This window comes from Coffea arabica, chromosome 4e (genome assembly GCF_036785885.1).
Source record: "Coffea arabica cultivar ET-39 chromosome 4e, Coffea Arabica ET-39 HiFi, whole genome shotgun sequence".
NCBI lineage: Eukaryota > Viridiplantae > Streptophyta > Magnoliopsida > Gentianales > Rubiaceae > Coffea > Coffea arabica.
In genome coordinates this window covers 13,073,994-13,093,744 of record NC_092317.1, presented here as the reverse complement: position 1 = coordinate 13,093,744, position 19,751 = coordinate 13,073,994, and the positions used below count along the sequence as shown (strand labels likewise).

The 19,751-nt window shown below is 33.4% G+C and overlaps 1 protein-coding gene across 2 annotated transcripts; it reads left to right on the top strand.

The window, feature by feature from the left end:
- Window positions 1-14,081: 14,081 nt before the first annotated feature.
- LOC113742432 (4-hydroxybenzoate geranyltransferase 2) lies at window positions 14,082-19,395 on the top strand. 2 transcript variants are annotated; one of them, XR_011813639.1, is made up of 9 exons: window positions 14,083-14,679; window positions 15,402-15,523; window positions 16,150-16,219; window positions 16,365-16,514; window positions 16,686-16,821; window positions 16,970-17,066; window positions 17,395-17,466; window positions 17,551-17,631; window positions 19,062-19,395. XR_011813639.1 is itself a non-coding variant. In XM_072047687.1 (8 exons), exons 1-7 carry the CDS (start codon window positions 14,128-14,130, stop codon window positions 17,462-17,464), a joined length of 1,197 nt encoding a protein of 398 aa, XP_071903788.1. In that variant the 5' UTR covers window positions 14,082-14,127; the 3' UTR covers window positions 17,465-17,486; window positions 19,062-19,395. The 2 variants fall into 2 exon arrangements, 1 of the variants encoding a protein (XP_071903788.1); XM_072047687.1 differs by lacking the exon at window positions 17,551-17,631 and having other exon boundaries at window positions 14,082-14,679; window positions 17,395-17,486.
- Window positions 19,396-19,751: the final 356 nt, after the last annotated feature.

Sequence of the window (19,751 nt, the reverse complement as noted above, 5' to 3'; positions counted from 1 at the left end):
CTGCATCCAATTTCCTTCTATTTCATCCATACTTCTTTTCAAGTTTTTTCTTTGGTTGTCCCTTTCAACAAGGTTTTAATGCTTTTTTTTTTTTGCACGACAGAAGTGGCAATATCTTCCTATATATATATTTCACTAATTTTTTCCTTGTGATTATTTGACTTTGCAAACAAAGGAAATATTGAAGTTAACTGTAGCATAAGGGAGATCTGGAGATGATTAAAATGTGCCCAGTATTATAACAAAGAAGGTTGAATTCAAACAAATTAAAGAGATTATCTTTTGATAAAATATAGTAATGTTACAAAACACTAACCTATAATCTATTGTAAACTTGTAGAAGTTTCATATGGGTGTTGCATTGTGGGCTGCCCAATCTTTAGATCAATTGAGTGTTATTTTTTAAAAATATATAAAAAAAAAAAAAGAAAAGAACTATTATCAATTTAATATCACTAAATACCTACAATCAAAGGGGAAAAAAAGGTAAAATTGAAACTAGGTGAAAAACTTTGCCCCAAGAATCAAAAAAAAAATGAAAAGGAGAATTTTGAGTGCAATTATGCACAAGTTCGAAATCACAAATATGCTGTAGGATTTCTTCAATATAGAATACTCAAAACTATTATAAGCTGCAACTTTTGAGGGTTGAACAAATCTTGGACAGTTCAAGAAGTTTGCACTTTGATTTGGAAAGAGAAGCCTTATTTAATTTTTTTTCTTATTGAGACTAAGTGCAGAGTTTTTTTTCAAAGGTAAATTTGTTGGCACAAAAAATTATGCGTAGCGAAAGTAATTTTAACACATATAAAAATATGTAGGAAGAGAAGGAGAACAAACACACAAACAAATACTCAATAATAACAAATATCAAATCGTAACCTTTCGTTGACAACAACTCACAAATCTCAACTATGAGAGTTTTTCTCGAACCTATTTTTCAAGACTTGACTCGACTCAACTCAACTCTTTAAAACTTGACTCAACTCTTTAAGTAATAATCTACTAAACTAGTAGTATTTATAAACTATAAAGTTTCCTAAAACAAATACAATTGTAAATCGAAACTTATTTGGAAATTGACTTGAAAACAAGCCTCAACAAGCGGGACAAAGGTATGTTCAAGATTGGTTTGAAAATTAAAAGGAATATTTGAACTTAACTTGTATTTGAAAATTTTTTGAAAGAAACTGATCAAGTTTGGCTTGAAATTTTAGACATATGTTCACAAAAAGTTTGGTTTGGATTGTTAAAGTATCGAATCAAGCACATACAATCAAAGTTTGGCTTGGCTTGAAATTTTTTTTTGTATTATATAGAAATTTTTACCCTAATGTGTTACTATTTGTCCCTTAGTTTTTGTCGATATTCAAGAAATCTATTACCATGAATTAGGGATGTGATTATAATTGATTATGCCTATTCAAGAGACAAGAGTATATTATATGCTTACTATATTAGAAGATAAGCAATACAATGAAAGGAAATAATTGGAGTTAAGGAAGAAAATTATAGTTATATTTTTATGAAATTTACCTACCTGTTCCTGAATATATCGAGTCAGACAACATGAAAATTGTGATTGGTTCATTAATATTTTCGAACTTGAAATCATGTTTGGGTTTGTATTGAAAGGAATGAGATTGAACGAGCCTAAGTCGAATCGAGTTTAAGTCGAATCTCAAGTTGCTTGGTTTGATTTACAACCCTACTTGAGATTTCCTAATCTAATATAGAAACTAAACAAATAAGACAGCAAAAAGGATTAGAAAATTAGATACTTTGACAGTTTGGTTTAATTTCCTTCAATATTATACATTTTCTTGATATAGCAAAACAATTTTTTAAGAAACTTGATACCTCAGTTCCACTTAGTGCTGTTAATCGAGCTGAGTATTTGACTGCCGAACTCGAATCGTACTTAATTCAAGCCAAGCTCGAGGTCACTCGACTAAGCGAACCAGCCTTAAAATGTGCTCAAACTTGGCTTGTCACATGGGTCATATGACTTGAGCTCGAGCTCATGCTCGACTTGTTTATCACAAACAAGCCGAGCTTGCACGAGGTCGAGCTCGAAATTTTTGCCTAACAGTTTTAATGTCAATTTTAAGAAACAAATGCCACTCCCTGTCTAAAATCAACAAAACTTGCTAAATTACCAATGCAATGCCATTCACAATCACAAAATAAAATGTCAAGAATACGCAAATTCCAACCAAAATTCATTCGAGACAAGATATAACACAAACTCCAGGAATAAAAGTCAACAAATACACAATCTCTAGAAATAAAATGTCCAGAATAAAAGTCAACTTATACACAAACTCTAGCCAAATTCCATTCGAGACAACATCCATAAAAATCATAAGACCAAAACAGGATTTGATTCAATTGAACCAATACACAAATTGCAGCCAAATAACTATATAAAACAATTTTAGATAACTAAAAATGTGTCCAACTTCACAAATCACAAGAAAGGTGTAGCTTCACAAGTCCAGCTTCAACTTTCACAAGAAAGGTCCAGCTTTACTTGACAAACAAATTCAATAAGAAACAGCATCACATATTCAAGAAAACAGCCTTTAGATGTCTAGAAGATCAATTTCTTCAATTGTAGATGATTCAGGAATATCGAATGGTTCTTGCAAAATGAAAACAAAAAAATTACAACCCCTAATAAGGTAAAATGAGGTACTAAAATAAACTAGTAGTAGAAGATATATTTTACTTACACGAGACTTGTTTTTTAACCCATGAAAAGTGAAGATCCAATTATTGCCACAAAGTAGCATTTGCACTGTTTCAACTGACATAGAAGCACACCAATCATCAATTATTCTACCACCAGCACAGAAAGTAGATTCAGAGGCCGCGGTTGTAACTGGAATAGCGAGTACATCACTTGCCATTCTTGACAATATAGGAAACCTCCATCTTTCCCCTTTCTATCAACCCAAGACATCAAGATCTGCATTTGCATCACAAAACATACCTGATCTCTTCCAAATAGACATCTAAATCTGATTTTTCAGGGGGAGCCTTTTCAATTTCACTAACAATTATTTAAAATTTTTCTTTCCCAGTTAGAACACTAATTCTAAGCTTTTTAGCAACCCCTTGGGTAGATTTACTTGTAATTTCTGCATTTTTTTCATTTTGTAGCTACCCTCTATGGTTCCTCACTTTGAGATGAGATGTGAGCATCCACATATTCATTATAGAGTTCATAAAGAATGCATCTAATCTCATCAATACACCTAGGAGCTGCATCCTCTCCATAAATAATTGGAAAAGTATGATTAACAAGAACCATTTTATACCTTGAATCAAGAATAACACCCAAAGATATCAAGACATTGCTTTTCCCCCAATACTTGTCAAATTTTTGTGCCATACTTTCAGCCATAGACATAATATGATTAGAAAAAGCGAAAGTTTTTTCATTTAACAGCTCCTTAATCTTATACAACTCTATAAGAAAAAGATTAGAAGTTGGGTAATCGGATCCAAAAATGATATTGGCATTCTCATAAAAAAAAACCCAAAAATTTGCATACTTCTTCAACTTTCATCCACTCATACTCACTTGGGACATAGTGAAATTCAGAATCAATGTTCCCAATCTTGGAAATACATCCCTAAACTCTAGAGCCGAAACCAACATCAAATAGGCATTGTTCCACCTAGTTGGAATAGGTGCTATTCCACCTAGTTGGGCAATCCAAAATGAGCTTTTTAGAAGGCAATTGAAACTATTTTTTTATTTTGACAAAATCATTGAAAAGAGACTCTGAATTTTTCAAATACTTAATCCCCTCTCAAACAACATCAATCACATCAACAATTTGATTAAACCCATCTTGAACAAGTAATGTAAGTACATGTGTACAACACCTGACATAAAATTTTTTTTCTCCAATGCTTAACCTTTTCCTTAGAGAGAAATCCTCTTTAAATCTTCTAATGCATACATCATTATAAGAAACATTGTCCACAGTTATAGTATAAACTTTATTTTCAATCTCTATTCAAGAAAATACTTACTTAAAGTATTGGCAATAATTGTTAGAAAATTGGCTTAATTTATTTTCGGTAGATCTCTTAGTTTGTGTGGAAGTAATTAGTTTTCTAATTAGTTTTAGTTACTTGAAAAAATAGCCAAGAAATTTTCTATTTAGTTTAGAATTAGATGTTATTTCCTATTCTGTGTAAGTCTAGGAATTAAAATTGATTTCCTATTGTTATTTGATTTTTTGGCCAAATAATATTCTCTAAAAATAGGTGGGTTGACATACTACAAAGAGACACACAAGGAGTACAAAAGAGTAACATGTAACCTTATACATGGGGGTGAGAGAGGGTTCTTGGGAGATGAGAGATGGCATAAAATGATTAGGTTTGCATTCAAGTTGTATTCTTGTATAGGGTTTTCCTCTCATAATAAAGAATGGATTTCTCTCCGTTGACGTAGGTTCAATAGTGGAGCTGTACCATGTTAAATATTATGTGTCATTTATTTTTCATACTTGTGGCTTGTTTGTCATTAAATTGTTGTGTATTTAATATCTCAACAGTTATTTATTCGGTATTTGGTTCCTAACAAATGGTATTAGATGTTGGTTGTGAAACTGGGCTATTCAAAAGTACTTGGATCCTAACAAACTGAATGGTTGGATCAAGAATTTGATTGTTCAAGGTTGGATCCTGGTTAACTATTGAGATCAAGTGGATTGGTAGCTGTCACCAATTAAATAATTTAATGGGTGATATCCTTATTTCAATGGTTTAATAAAAAACATTGATAGTGAAAGATGGGAAGTCGAAAAGTATAGAGACACTTGACGGTGAATCTAAGTAGGTGATTCAAGAATCAAGAAAAAGATAGAATTCAATGTTGATTTTCGACGTGAATCGGTGGAGACTTTCTCACACATCCAACCTTTGATATTTCATTCTGATAGATTTTAGATTTTGATTATATTTTTGGGGTGGTGTGACACATGTCCCAAAGAAACAAAAAGATCTAATTTTCATGCGCAAGAAAACTCTGACAATTACGAGTTTTTTTCATTTTAGGTGGAGTCTTAGAAACCACACGTGGCGAGACAGTCCTGAGAATGGGAAGAAGTATGATGACTTTACCACTTGATTGCCTCAATGATCAGGGTTAGAACTCATAGAAAGGAATCCCGGATTGTAAGTGGTGGTGAAAAGAAATCCTGCAAAGAGAGATGGTGAATTGAGTCACCTTCTCACGAGTCAACTGAAAGTTGGATTCGGAGTAACTACACATGTTTATTTGTCGATTGAATCAATTTAGTATCAGAACTGTATTGATTCGGGTGTGTAGTTCGGTACCATATTATTTGGTAGTTGAAGACAAATGGTTGTTAAAAGAAATTTTTGCCAATGTAGAGATTTGTTAGAAATTTGGTTTAATTTCTTTTAGACAGGTCTCTTGTTTTCTGTGGAAGTAATTAGTTTCCTAATTAATTTTAGTTACTTGAAGTAGTAGCCAAGAAATTTTTTATTTAGTTTAGAATTAAAAGTTATTTCCTATTATGTGCAAATTTAGGAATTAGAATTGATTTCTTGTTGTTATTTGATTTTTTAGCCAAATAATATTATCTATAAATAGGTGGATTGGCATACTACAAAAAGACATACAAGGAATGCAAAAGGGGTGCTTGAGAGATGAGATATGGTATGCAAGGGTTGGATTTGGATTCAAATTGTGTTCTTGTATAGGATTTTCCTCTCATAATAAAGAACGGGTTTCTCTCCGTGAACGTAAACTCAATGGCGGAGTCGAACCACGTTAAATATTATATCGTTTATCTTCCATGCTTGTAGTTTGTTTGTCATTAAATTGTTGTGTACTTGATATCTCAATAGTTATTTATTCCATACTTGGATCCTAACAATAATTACTCCTGTGTGAGGAGGTGGGACATTACAAATATTTAGGACCCTTTTTTGCAACACCCAATCACAATCAACAAAATGGCCTGCCACAACCATGTATTGAATTTTTTGATTAGATTTCCACAAATTTGTAGTTATGCTAACCCTGTTGGCACCTTTTAATATATTTCTCAACCTTCTCTTTTCAAGCATATAAGCAGTCATACAATCTTCCTTTATTGTTTGCCAGTTAATTTTTTTATAAAACGGAGATGTAACTTTCATGAATTTGTTAAACACAATATGGTCCAACATAGAGAAGGGATGGATATTCATGTACAAGAACCATATGAGCTGCTAACTGTCGTACCTTAGCGTGATCATAGGAAAAATTATTTATAAAAATTATATCGTTCGAGGGTCTTTCAGTGAAGAATATGACTTGTTGCCTCTTTCGCTTGTCCTCCTCAAGATCTAGCTACTTTTGTAGACAATTTTTGAAGTGACGCTTGTGTTGAGAAGCAGCTCCAGATGCACTTTTGGCGAATAGCTCTTTGTAATGATTGCACTGCACTTTCAATGTTCTATCGGCCTACTTTACTATTGTCATGTTGTCCCATATCGTTGACTTCTTTTTCCTTTGCTTTTTTTCAAACAGTTTTGCTCCTTCATCAGGACCTTTTTGCCCTATTTCTGCTCCTTTATTCGACTGCTCTAAGATATCTAAATCTATTTCTTCTTCGCTCATCTCATCAGCATTTTCCTTCACCTCAAATTCTTGATCTATAGCTTCATTTCCAATCTCTATAATAGGACTTGATAATGATCCTTGGTGTGAATGAAATGGAGGAGTGTACATACCTATTTTTTTAAGAAAAAATCAATCAATTTTGCTATTAGCATGATCCAAAAAAAAAGAACATGATTAGCTGGAAAAGAAATAACATGGACAATTGTTAGCATGATCCAAAATTCTATGATATTATAGCACATGGATAGATAAATCCCTCTAAAATATAGCTGATTGTGGATTAACACATGCACATTTTATATTCAGAACATTGATGGCCAAAGGTTAAAAAATATGAAAGCATTAAATAATTTTACTACAAACTAAAGCTTAACAAGTAAAAGGTCGCAATCAAAAATGTCCAAAAGACATTTGGAGATAAAGCTTATGCAAGACATAGATTAAATTGCTATAATTGGCCACAAAAGTCACATGTAATAGTTCAGTCAGGAACTTTAAACACAGAGCACCAAATAAAACACAGCATGCGCGATTACATCTTGAAGTAGATAAACTAGTTATAAATCTCATGACTTGGCAGAGCAAAGACAGCTCCTTTAAAGTAGATAAACTCATTCTACCAATAGGGATTTAGATTGTGAATTGACTCAAGCAACAAGATATATGATTATTGAACTCTATGTCTAAAATTTTTGGACATGTAGATGCAGAATAACATTAATATAAAATTGTAAGGCCAAATAAACAACATTCCCAATTCCAACGGCAGAGGATCCTCTCCTCTGTCTAGATAAGGCGTTCTGTCTTCTGTTTTTTTAACCTTCTTCAGTCTTCACACTTGAAATCCACATCACTTTCTTAACCCCATATCCCTAATCTCTCTAGTTTCTCTATATGTATTTCCTTCAACAATGGTCTCCAATGTCCTTCCCCAGGTCATCCTTTTTCTCCAATGCCTCAAGGGTTTCGCTGTGCTAGTCTAGCTTCGATTTTGGAAAATTAAAGGGTAATAGTTTTGTGATTAGAGCTGAAGGGGATGCAGATAGAGTAGAAACTGAAAATGTAGAAAATGAGGAAGAACAGTTTCTTTTCCAAGTTACCACTTTTTCATGATTTAGAAGCCTTCTCGAGAAGGGGAAGTGTGTTACATGTTGGTCATTACCAGACCATTAAAGCACATGCTTGAAACATAGTTTTATGGAAAATTCTACTTACCAAAAATCATGGTGGTAACGGGAAACCAGCCAAATTGGACTAGTTAGTGATTGTTTGCAGTAATTTTTGGTAGAGACTAGAGTGCAAAGATGGTTAAAGTAGCGGCGGTGATGAGTCTTGGCCATGAAAAATGGAGGACTTTGTGATAGTGGTGGATTGGTGGTTGACCATGACAAATGGAAACTTCCGCAGTTCCTCGTGATTGTTTTTGTGGAAAGCAAAGATGGCTAGACGTCCAACATTGTGGTGATGGCTATGATCGGCGGTTCAGTGGTGGTATAGATTGTTAATGGCTGTAGGGTGTGGCAGAGAGGCAGAGGCGAAGTGAAATCGAAGAAGAAGAAGTGAAGATTCGGGAAAAATAACCCTAATCCAAGTTTCTATTCTTTTGATATATGAAATGACATATATGCCCTCCCTTATCAAGCCCATATGAGGTACTCAAATAATGAAGGATCTAAGCTTACTCGGCTCGATTAGTTATCAAGTATGTTTCTAGTTTGAACTCGACTCGTTTACTAAAATTAACGAGTCGAGTTCGAGCCTTATTGAGTCAAGCTCAATCTAGTTTTTGAGCTGCTCGTTCTGTTTAATAGTACTAGTTCCACTAAAGGTATTAGGACAAATGTTAGACCTAAAATTATTTGCATAGTAAACCACAGTGAGGTATCAAGATTCCTGCTAAAAGTAATAACTAACTCATGTGAATGCCTATTTATTCATTCATTTCGTATTCATTCTAAAAAAAATATTAGATAATTTGATAATTTCTCCCTCTGAAATCTTTACTAACTCATGTACCAAATTATATTGAACCACTTTTTGGCATTAACATTTTAATAAACTCTGAGTGTGTTTGGACAATAGATTATTTGGGATAATTTTTTTTTTAAAAAAAATACTATACCACTCTTTTTACATAATATATGTGAGAAAAAAGATGGTTGAAAAATGTGTTGATAAGATAAGCAACTAAAACTTGGTAAATAATCTATAGTGTAGTAGGAGGGAAAGCATGAATCGATATTTCACTTTTGCATTCCAATTTAATAATTCAAATACTGATTTAGAAAACAATAGAAAGTATCATTATGTCATAATCATAAAAAAAACACTCCTCAACCCCAAACCTATGGGTATAATCGAGTCGAGTCGAACTTGAGTTAAAAAACTTGGACTCGAACTTTAGCTCGTCGAGTTCTTGAAAGTTAAACTCGAGCTTGAATTCGATTTTATTTTGCATTACTCGAACTCATGCTTATTGAGCCCAATTGAGTTTAAGAAATATAATTTTATATTTTATATAATTTTAAATAAGGGACAAAATAGATATTTCATGCCAATAAATAAAAAAATTAAAAAAATAGATATATATATGTGTGTGTGTGTGTGTGTATGTGTGTGAAGCTCGATTAAACTCGACGACCTTTCGAACTTCACATATTAAGTTTGAACTCGACTCGTCAAGTAGCTTGAGTTCGATCTCGAACTCGGTCAATGCGAGTTTAAACTCGAGTTTTGATCGAGCAAGTTTGCAAGCTACTCGATTAAACTCGACTCGTTTGCATCCCTAGTCACCACACATAAATAACTTTTGTTTTTGTGATATTCCATAAATACCCCTGTGGGGAAATTCTTGAAGAATTTGACATACAATCCCTTATTTTTGGTTAACGATGGAAATGGGCCTAGGTTTGTTTTTCTTCTTTTGACAATGGATTTTAATATTTGTTTTTCCAAGGTTCTTGTACCATTTTTTGGTTGTTTTTTGGAGATTCCAAACATATTTGTGTCATGGAGCCAAAAAAAAATGTTTGTGTCTATATCAATTGTAACAAGTATCAATGAATCAAATTTTAATTTTGCAAAATTTGGAAATATAGGATAGGTATCACTCAAAAATCCAATAGCTTCATAAGTTTTAAGAGAGATACTATTATATTAATTTGAGACATAAGACATGCATATACTTATATTTCTCAACTTTAAAGTTTTTTTAATATTAAATAAACAATTGTTCTCATGAAAAAGGGAATAAGTTAATTTCCCTATATTTATTCGATATTTAATAAATAACCAAAGTTATTAGACCAAAGTTAGTTAAAAAAATAGTTTTAAAAGAAATTCTTCATATAAAAGTTAATACAAAGTTAAAGAATACCTCAATTTAATAATAATAATAATAATAATAATAATAATGACGTTTGCCTATTCATTACTCTTGATAAAATATAGGAAAAAACTCCGTTTTATTTCTTAAATTTTCAACCTAATCGAGTTAACATGAACACTAGCACTTGTAATAAATCAATTAAGGATATATAATTGATCTATAAAGTGTTTTTACAAATTTTTCAAACATACATGTGTTTATATAGAAATAAGATTTACATACTTATATATCTGTAAAAATGCATACATACATCATTATATAAGTGTGCGTGCGTGCGTACACGTGTTGCATATACCTGCACTCTATATAAAGATTGATAATTACATAGTAAATCATATTTAAATAATTTATTTGATGAAATTCTTTTGATCACAAATTTAAAAAACAAAATTTTAATATTTTTTACCAAGTAAGTGTTTTCAAATTTCTTATTAGATCCAAAATATCTAACATATTACGTCTAACTAATAGTCATCTAACAATTAAAAAAATCTCTATGTCTAAAAATAAACAAGATGATAGATCTAATAAATCAAAATATAATAAACTAAATCAAAGTTAGATTTTTGTCTTTCTAACTTGTGGATTTGCCTTTATATGCATTTTCCTATAGCCAAATAGGCAAATCTTGCAAATTAAATAGAAATCAAACCCAAAAATCATTTGAAACTACAAATTAAGAGTAAGATTGGATTACCTAAACTTCTTCGTTGTTCAAAGACAACACTTGGCTAATCAAACCCAAATAAGCAAATCTTGCAAATTAAATAGAAATCAAACCCAAAAATCATTTAAAACTACAAACCAAGAGTAAGATTGGATTACCTAAACTTCTTCGTTGTTCAAAAACAACGCTTGGCTGATCAGAAAAAAAATGTTATCACAACCTTTGATCTCGAAATAAATAGTATATAAAAATGAAAATCCTGCAAAATAGAGCATAGAATTAAAGAAGATTTCAACCAAATCTTCTATCATTAATTTTGAAATGAACAATTAATTTTTTTTAAAGTTTAAGCTAACCTAAACAAGAAGGAAATGTTGAGATAAAGAGAGAGCGGCGCAAGAGACAACAATTGACAGAGCAGAGAAGAAATAAGATTTTTCCCTAATTAAGTGTATATACAGACTTAGAATTTGATTGAACTACTAGGTGAATTAACCATCCGGTCTAATTATATGAATTGAAAAGCCACAGCAACTTGTTTCTTCTTAAATACATCGGTTTTAACGATTAAAGCAATAACGACAAAAAACTTTTGACACTTCAAATTGCTTTGTATGTGTAACTGAAAGAGAACCAATTGAGTTTTTTGCTTTTATTTTCAAAGTTTAATTTTCTTGTCAGAAATTTTTTAGCCTTAGTAATTTTTAGTTGCATATGATGATTTATACAAGAGTAAAAATTTGCATAATACCAATTTTAATTAGTGAAAAGTTTAAAAGTATGATTAAGTTAAGTCATAAAACCCCAATAATTATGATTAAGCATGTCAATGGGCCAGATCTTATCCAAATTCAACCCTGACTCAATATACTTAGGTAGGATTTAAGTTTAATTTATCAAACCCAAACCTAAACCCTATAATAGAGTCATGGGTTTGGGTAAGGTCTGATTTTCTATGATTCATGCCTAAACTCATATCCAAATTAGAACTTATCCAGAATGACTTTTAGATTGAATATAGTAAAACTTCATGACTGTTAGATTAAAGGATACACTCTTAATTTAAGAAAACACTACCTAATCCAACCTAATATTGCATTCAACTTCTTGAATGTTAATTTTATTATTTGAAAAAAAAAATCCAATATTATTTATATTATAGTTTAGCTCTATATATTTTTAAAATATTATTACTTTAATTCTTCACTATATGTATAGAAAAATACTCATGAATATCTGATGGATATCCAAACCTATGACATTTGGATTTGGATTTACTTTTTCAGACTCATAAGGTTTTGGATTTGGGTCTAACTAAATTTAATAGGTTTGGATCTGAATTAAAGAGATCCAATCCAAATCCAAACCATTGATATGCCTAATTATGATAGCCAAGTCATTTTTTTTTTGGTTAACTATTTTAAGAGCCTCATGTAGTTCCACACCAATCATAATATATATGTCTTCCAATATTGACTTTTAGATTGTTTCCTAGTAAAATATCTTACCCATGTTGGTATATTAAAAGTATCTTTTAAGATTTATTATGAGAAACGGTAGAAAACAAAGATTAATTGTGCTTGGAAATAGGAATCAAATGTATGACATGTATAATAATTCATCTAATGAATTGTCATGGTATCTCATTTAACAACATATTCATTATATCTACGAATTTAATTTGGCAATCATAATTTGCTATTATACGAAAGACAAAATTGTAACAACACCTTTGAAATATCAAATGTGTCACCTCGCCTTACAGTTAAGTTCTTGCCTAGTATATATCTAAATTTATAGTAGCTTTATGAAAATGTGTCTAAATCATATAAATTCTACTAGGGCAGAGGTGCTATACAAACCTCTTTTCTTTTGTTTAAATTTATTTTTTTGTCTTTGATTGATACTATGATCTCTTGTTCTAATTCTTTTATTGGTTTTCTAGTTCTTATAATCATTCTTTGTTCTTGTCATTTCATTTGGGACCCTAGTTATTTTTTTGCCACCTTCCTTCTATCATTACCAACTTGCTATCATTGACCATAACTATATTATTTTGACTAGTATAATCTAAATCTGCAACTCTAATCCCCTAAAGTCGAATTAGAGAAGTATTAAGTAGGAACAACAGCGAGTAGGTTAAAACCAATGCCCATGAGTACTTGATCCGATGATTAATACGATTAGACGATTGATAGGCAATATGTTAGGATTTGATATTGATGAGAAGTTACTGACAGATAATCCGATAGGTTAAGTAAGAGAATTCTAAAAGATAATACCCGACACAGACACACACACACACACACACATATATATATATTGAGGAATTAATACCTCTATAAAATATGTTTATTCTCTTTAGTTTGGATTCAATTGGCACATATGTTTGTCTTATAGACTATTATTCGTCATGCATTTTACATAACTCTTTGTTGGAAAATGTGGGATAATTATTTGAGTCTTCTTTTGGAATACTGTTAAATTTTCCCTTCATAAAATGTTGAATTTCTCTATGGTTTTACCCAAATTTAAAATTCAACGTAGTGTGTTGATTTAACATGATGTCTACTGATTTTAGTTTGATGAAAACTAATTCTTTTTTTTTTAATTATTCAAATTGGCGGGTAGAGGGTACCCAATGAGTAATTCTAAAACTAAAACGAAAGAATTTGGTAATAAGAGCTCAAACCCACAGGGTTACCTAATAGGGTTTAGTAAAAAATTTAAATATACAAATTACGATTTGGTAAGAGGAATTCTTGAGAGTACCTAATCTCCTACTATCTAAGGATATAATCGAGTCGAGTTGAGTTCGAATAGTGTACTACTTGATTTCAACTCGAGTTAAAAAACTTGAATTCGAACTCGAACTCCAGCTCATTGAGCTCATGAAAATTAAGCTCGATCTCGAGCTCGATTTTATTTTACATTACTCGAGTTTGAACTCGAACTTATTCTTATTGAGTCCAATCAAGCCTAATCGAATTTAAGAAATATAAATTTATATTTTATATAATTTTAAACATGGGACAAAATAGATATTTTATATTAATAAATAAAAAATTAAAAAACATATATATGTGAAATTCGATTAAGCTCGACGAGCTTTCAAATTTATATATTAAACCCGAGTTCGACTTGTCAAATATCTCAATTTGCTCAAATTCGGTCAATGCGAGTTCGAGCTCGAGTTTCGACCAAACAAACTCACGAGCTACTCAATTAAGCTTGACTCATTTGTGCCTTTACCCAAACCCATAACCCGGATTTAATTAGCTTCCTAAATGTGGATAACAAAAAATTCAGCTCCAAAAGTTCAACTTCACCCATAATTACGGGGTTTAAGTGTAAATAAGCATTCAAAAACCAACAACCAGACGAGACCCTCCACTTTCCTCCTCTCTCAGACTGATGGCCCTGTATCGGCGCTTCTCTCGAGTATATGGCACCCTCCACCGCCATGGTCGCCTCGCCGCCGCTGCCACTCTTTCCGGTCACTCCTCCGCCGGCAAAGCGTTTCCACAGCACCCGTCAATTCCCTCATTTTCCAACAGTTTAACCCCATTTGATCCCACAAATTCCACGTACAAACACTTCATTTGCACTCGTTTCTATCCCGAAAACCAAACCCTAGTTCAATTACTTCATTATTCAACCCTAGCAAGCCCTAAGAAGGAGAATGATGACAAGCATAGTGGTAAGAATAATGGGCTGGAAGTATTATCATGGATTGATTTGTATTTACCCAAGAAAATCCGGCCATACGCCCGCCTTGCACGGCTGGATAAGCCGATAGGGACCTGGCTGTTAGCTTGGCCTTGTATGTGGTCGATTACAATGGCGGCAGAATCCGGAAGCCTTCCTGATGTGAAAATGATGGCCCTTTTTGGTTGTGGAGCTTTACTATTACGCGGCGCCGGCTGTACTATTAATGATCTTCTTGACCGGGATATCGATACCAAGGTGATGATTATTAATCTGCAAGAAGTTCAATGATTTGGTTGAATATATGGAGAATTTGTTGATGTTCGTTTTGCTCTCTCTCTCTCTCTCAAAAAAAAAAAAAGAAAAAGAAAAACTTGTTAGCTTCGAATTTAGTTTAGTGACTCGTTGCTAAACTCCCATTTCTCAGCCAGACTTTGGACTGCGTTTTATGTGGTGAATATTTAAGAAGTTGTTCGATATTATTCTAGTACGACGCAGGAATTTGAGTTGAAGATTAGCAACTTTTGTGTCCAAAATTAGTTGATGGTTTTTGTTTTCAAGAAATTTGAATAGTTTTCATTAAGCTTCCATTGCTCTTTTGGTTATTGAATAAGGGCTTGATAAATCTTTAGAGCGCAATATGGGTAGCTCGGAATGAACTTGGTATTGTTAGGCTGATGGTTTGGGAATGAGGGTTTCTTTCCATCTTTGTTTTTTCTCCTTACAAATTCAGTTTATTTGGTTTTATTGTCTGCCTTTTGATCCTCATCTTTTAGCTTCTTTCAAACACTATGTGATGGATAGTTGAAGTGTCATTTTCATTTGTGACCATGATTTTTGAGGATCAACAGCTGAAAAATCTCTTTTTGTTGACAGTTGAGGTTCTTTTGTGCATCTTTTCATCTATTGTCATTGTTTTCTGCACTTTCCCCTTCCTCACGCGAACTCGGTTCCTTAGTTTCCAGCATGTTATAGTGCAGGTAGAGCGGACAAGGTTGAGACCAGTTGCCAGTGGTGCTTTAACGCCATTTCAAGGGCTTTGCTTTCTTGGTTTTCAACTGCTATTAGGCCTTGGGATTCTTCTTCAACTCAATAATTTCAGGTTGTGTACTTTGCATTTGAAAGTTATTTAATTAGTATCAGCCAGTTACAAACTTTTGCAAGTCATAGACTGTTGAGACTTGAGAGAGGAGGCGAAGGAGGAGAGGTAAAAATGAACCTGCCACGTTTAAAAAAAAAAGATTCTGTGTGAAACAATTCAAGAGGATAATTTATGATATAACTAGGGAATAAAGGATGCTTTCAAGAGTGATAAAGGTTGTCTCAGTGATTATATATTTCTTTGAACTACATGGTTGAAGAATGGGATAAAGTTCAAACTGCATACCTAGCCCACAGGCAATGATTAGCTCTACTCTTTGGTGGGGACCTTTGGCTCATGAATTAGTTCCTGTTCAAAACAAGACGGTTAATTGACTATTAGAAACCAACAGAGTTTCATATCATTCATCCTCTATTTGGATGCTCCAAAGGGCTATAATAATCCTATACAATGGGAATCTGCGCATTTAAGTGAATAATAACTTTTCGAATATCAACAGTTTTCTATTGTCTTTGATTTTCTTAATTCTAGTTTGAATTCATGTCACTTGCTTATATTGTGTGTGTTCATCATGCATGACTTCACAAAGTTGTTTTTTCATCTGCTGTAGTATCTTGTTTTTGCAGCCAGATTTTAGGAGCTTCATCCTTATTATTGGTCTTCTCGTATCCCCTTATGAAAAGGTTCACATTTTGGGTATGCATCTGAGTCTTTTTTGTTTGTTGTCAGGATTGCTCTCTCTCTCTCTGTGCGCGTGTGCGTGCATGTGTGTGTGTGTACTGCAATGAGCTTGTGTCAAAAATTTTTAATGTCATCTGACATTGTGTCTCTATTTTTGCAGCCTCAGGCATATCTTGGTTTAACATTTAACTGGGGAGCACTACTTGGTTGGGCTGCTATTCGAGGGAGTCTTGATCCCGCAGTTGTGCTGCCGCTTTATGCATCTGGTGTATTTTGGACACTTGTGTATGATACAATTTATGCACATCAGGTACTTAGACATATTTTATGAAGTCTAGTTGTGATACTTGTCACCTGGCAGGTGTGTTCATATTTTATCCTTGTATATATTTTTTATGTCTCATTGGTTTTAGATATGATATAGGGATAGCTTTTGTTGCTGCCTGATACTATGGTAATGATTTAAGTACTGCTTCTCCAGGATAAGGATGATGATCTTAAAGTTGGTGTTAAATCGACTGCCTTGAGGTTTGGGGATTCAACAAAAGAGTGGCTTACTGGATTTGGACTTGCATGCATTGGCAGTCTTGCCCTCAGTGGACTGAATGCTGAAATTGGTAGAAATTCACCTTTTAGTCATACTCTGCAGTTGGCCTGTAGTGGCAATAACATGTCATCTCTTCCCCTCTCCCCTTTCTTCCTATATAGAGTTATAAGTTGTTTTGTCTCTCAGCCTCATTTTCTCTTTTACTGTTCTTGGAGCAGGATGGCCATACTATGCATTTTTAGCTGCTGCATCGAGCCATTTAGCTTGGCAGATACGGACAGTTGATTTGTCATGTCGTGCAGATTGCAACAAGAAGTGCGTGTTACCCATAGAGTTTTGTTATCTAGTTTGTTAAATTATAAGTTTGACCATTTAACTGCTGCTTCTTGTTCTTTAAATTCATTGATATCCTCTTGGAATAGAAGATAATTGCTTCCCTCAATTTTTGAGTAAATCTGATTTCAGGGCATGGTAATATTGCAATTTTATTTTAGTAGTTTTGTTTAGTCAATTGATTTACGAAGGTGTTTTATATGTGTAGCAGTTTATAATTGAGTTTTTTTTTTGTTCTTTTCTTTTTGGGCCTATGCAATCGAATGCTGTGACTTAATGACTTACTTGTTTGTCTCTTCTTTGTCTCTAGATTTGTATCCAATAAGTGGTTTGGCGCGATTGTCTATAGTGGCATTCTATTTGGACGACTCTTTTCTTAGTGGTATGGATACAATATTCAAGGTAAACTGGTGCTTATAATTGGCCTTTGAAAACTATTGACAAAATCTGCATTGTATTCTTTCAGGTTTGGTATAATTTCTTAACTGAATTGTCAATTATGCATATATACCTTAAGTCAAATAGACTGCGAGGGCTGCTGAGTAAGGTACTGAAATTTCTGTCCTCTCTCTACTCTTTTCTCGCTCACTCTCCCATGTGTGTGTCTGGGGTATGTGTCTGTATTAGTAATGGATTTAATCTCATGAGATTTATTTTTGTTATGTTATATTGTTGGACTGGAGCTTATTTTTCCTACTCTGTTTCTTTTAACCAAATTAGTTGAGTGCTTGACTATGATGTAACCACAGAGTTCTTTCACTGCTGATAGTTGAATTGTTCCTGAAGGATTATAATATCTGCATGGGCTTTTGAGAGTTAATGCATGGAATGTGTTTTAGACTTTATTGACTTGAATTCGATATATGCTTTTGGTCTACAATTTGGCAAGTTGATGAATCATAGATTAAAGGGCAAGCAGAACTCTAAATTCTAATATGCTCGTGGTTGGGAGAATAGGCTCAAACTTTATTTGGAGGGAACACCTTAAGGCTGGATACCAACTTGTATTGCAAGTTGATGACTTGTAGACTAAAGGGCAAAGCAGAACTCTGAATTATACACATTGACTTTAGCAGGTTGATGACTATGAGCAAAAAGAACTCTGAATTCTAAGGCTTGTGCTATGCTTGAGTTTGGGAGAATAGGCTCAAACTTTATTTGGAGGGAGCACCTTAAGGCCGAATATCTACTTGCATGAAAATATTAAGTTAATATTACCTCTATCCAATTGAAGGCAAAATTCGATTGTGAAATATGAACTCATCCACATTTATGCATTTAAGTGCTGAAAGTACTCAATCATTGATGACATATTTTTAAGTTTCTCATGTTGAACTGAAATTTTTAAGTTTCCTTGCCATTGACTAACAATGTAAAGGAAAGGATGACGTTCAAACTGAACCACCTGATATAGCAAGTCTATCTGTCAAGATACATGGTCTTCAGCATGTGGTGTGATCTAAAATGAGCTCTGATTACCATTTAATGGTGGTGTTATTTGTTTTATAGCCCTAATGTCGGATAGTTTTTCTTAGAAAAGCATGTGTAGAATAACAAGTATATTCCCAAGATATGAGACAGAGGTATTATATACTAAGAGCTTGCATAAGCTAGTTAGCATTACAAAGTACGATGGGATGCACTTTATCACATCCCTGACTCCCGGCCCTGGATTGTGCTTTAAAAATTTGTTCATCTCAAAAGTGAATTCAGTCTTCACCTTCTGTCTGACTAGGGAAAAATACTTTTTAAGGCTTTACTAGGAAGATTTATCCATCCTTGTGTGCCAAACAAAACTTTTCCTGTGTCATCACCGCTCTCTCTCTCTCTCTCTCTCTCACACACACACACACAATGCGCTTATTTATCATCTCTGTACATGATCTGGTACTTCAATGTTTTCTGAATGTCTATTCTCTTGTTGTTGGTCTGTATGGAGAGAATGAAATTTTGTTTAAATCTTTGCCTTTCGGCTAGAGTTTTTGCTTGGATGGGATGAAAAAAATCACTGGCAAGGTGGTAGAGATTCAGTAATTTGCCTTGCACAAATACGTTGGATACAAGGAAGTGAGCTTCTACGTTCTTTTGTCATCTTGCTCACCGGAAATTTTGCCTAGATTTTGCAAATTTTAGTGTGCACTTCGTATGGACATGGTGCTTTTCATCTGTGTGATTTTATAGCCTTGGAGTAATTATAGTTCCATACACTGTTGTTGTAAGATCTATGTATTAATAGGATGTGCAAATGTGAAGGACAATGTAACAGTTTGACAACAAACCCTCTCTGGAAAAGTCGAATATCCGTTAAATATCTGTAGTTGTTTTCGTGTAGTAGCTGTTGAAATATGAATAATGCTTGGTTTGTTTATTAGGTTGCCAGAAGGTAATAGACTGCGATCTATCGTCTTCCCCCCCCCCCCCCCCTCCCCTTTTTTCCCTGTAAGTGAGAAGTGTTGAACTCCGGATCTCTTACTTACAATTCTTCGCTTTACCATCCAACACAATACCCTCCCTGCCTGGAAGTAGAGGTGGCAAAATGGGCGGGATGGGCGGGATTTGCTTGGGTTTGAGATGGAACCGAGTCATATGGGTTTGGGCCCAACCTTACCCATATGTGTTTTGGGACTAATTTGGGCGGGATCATTTTGGGATGGGTTTAGATTGATC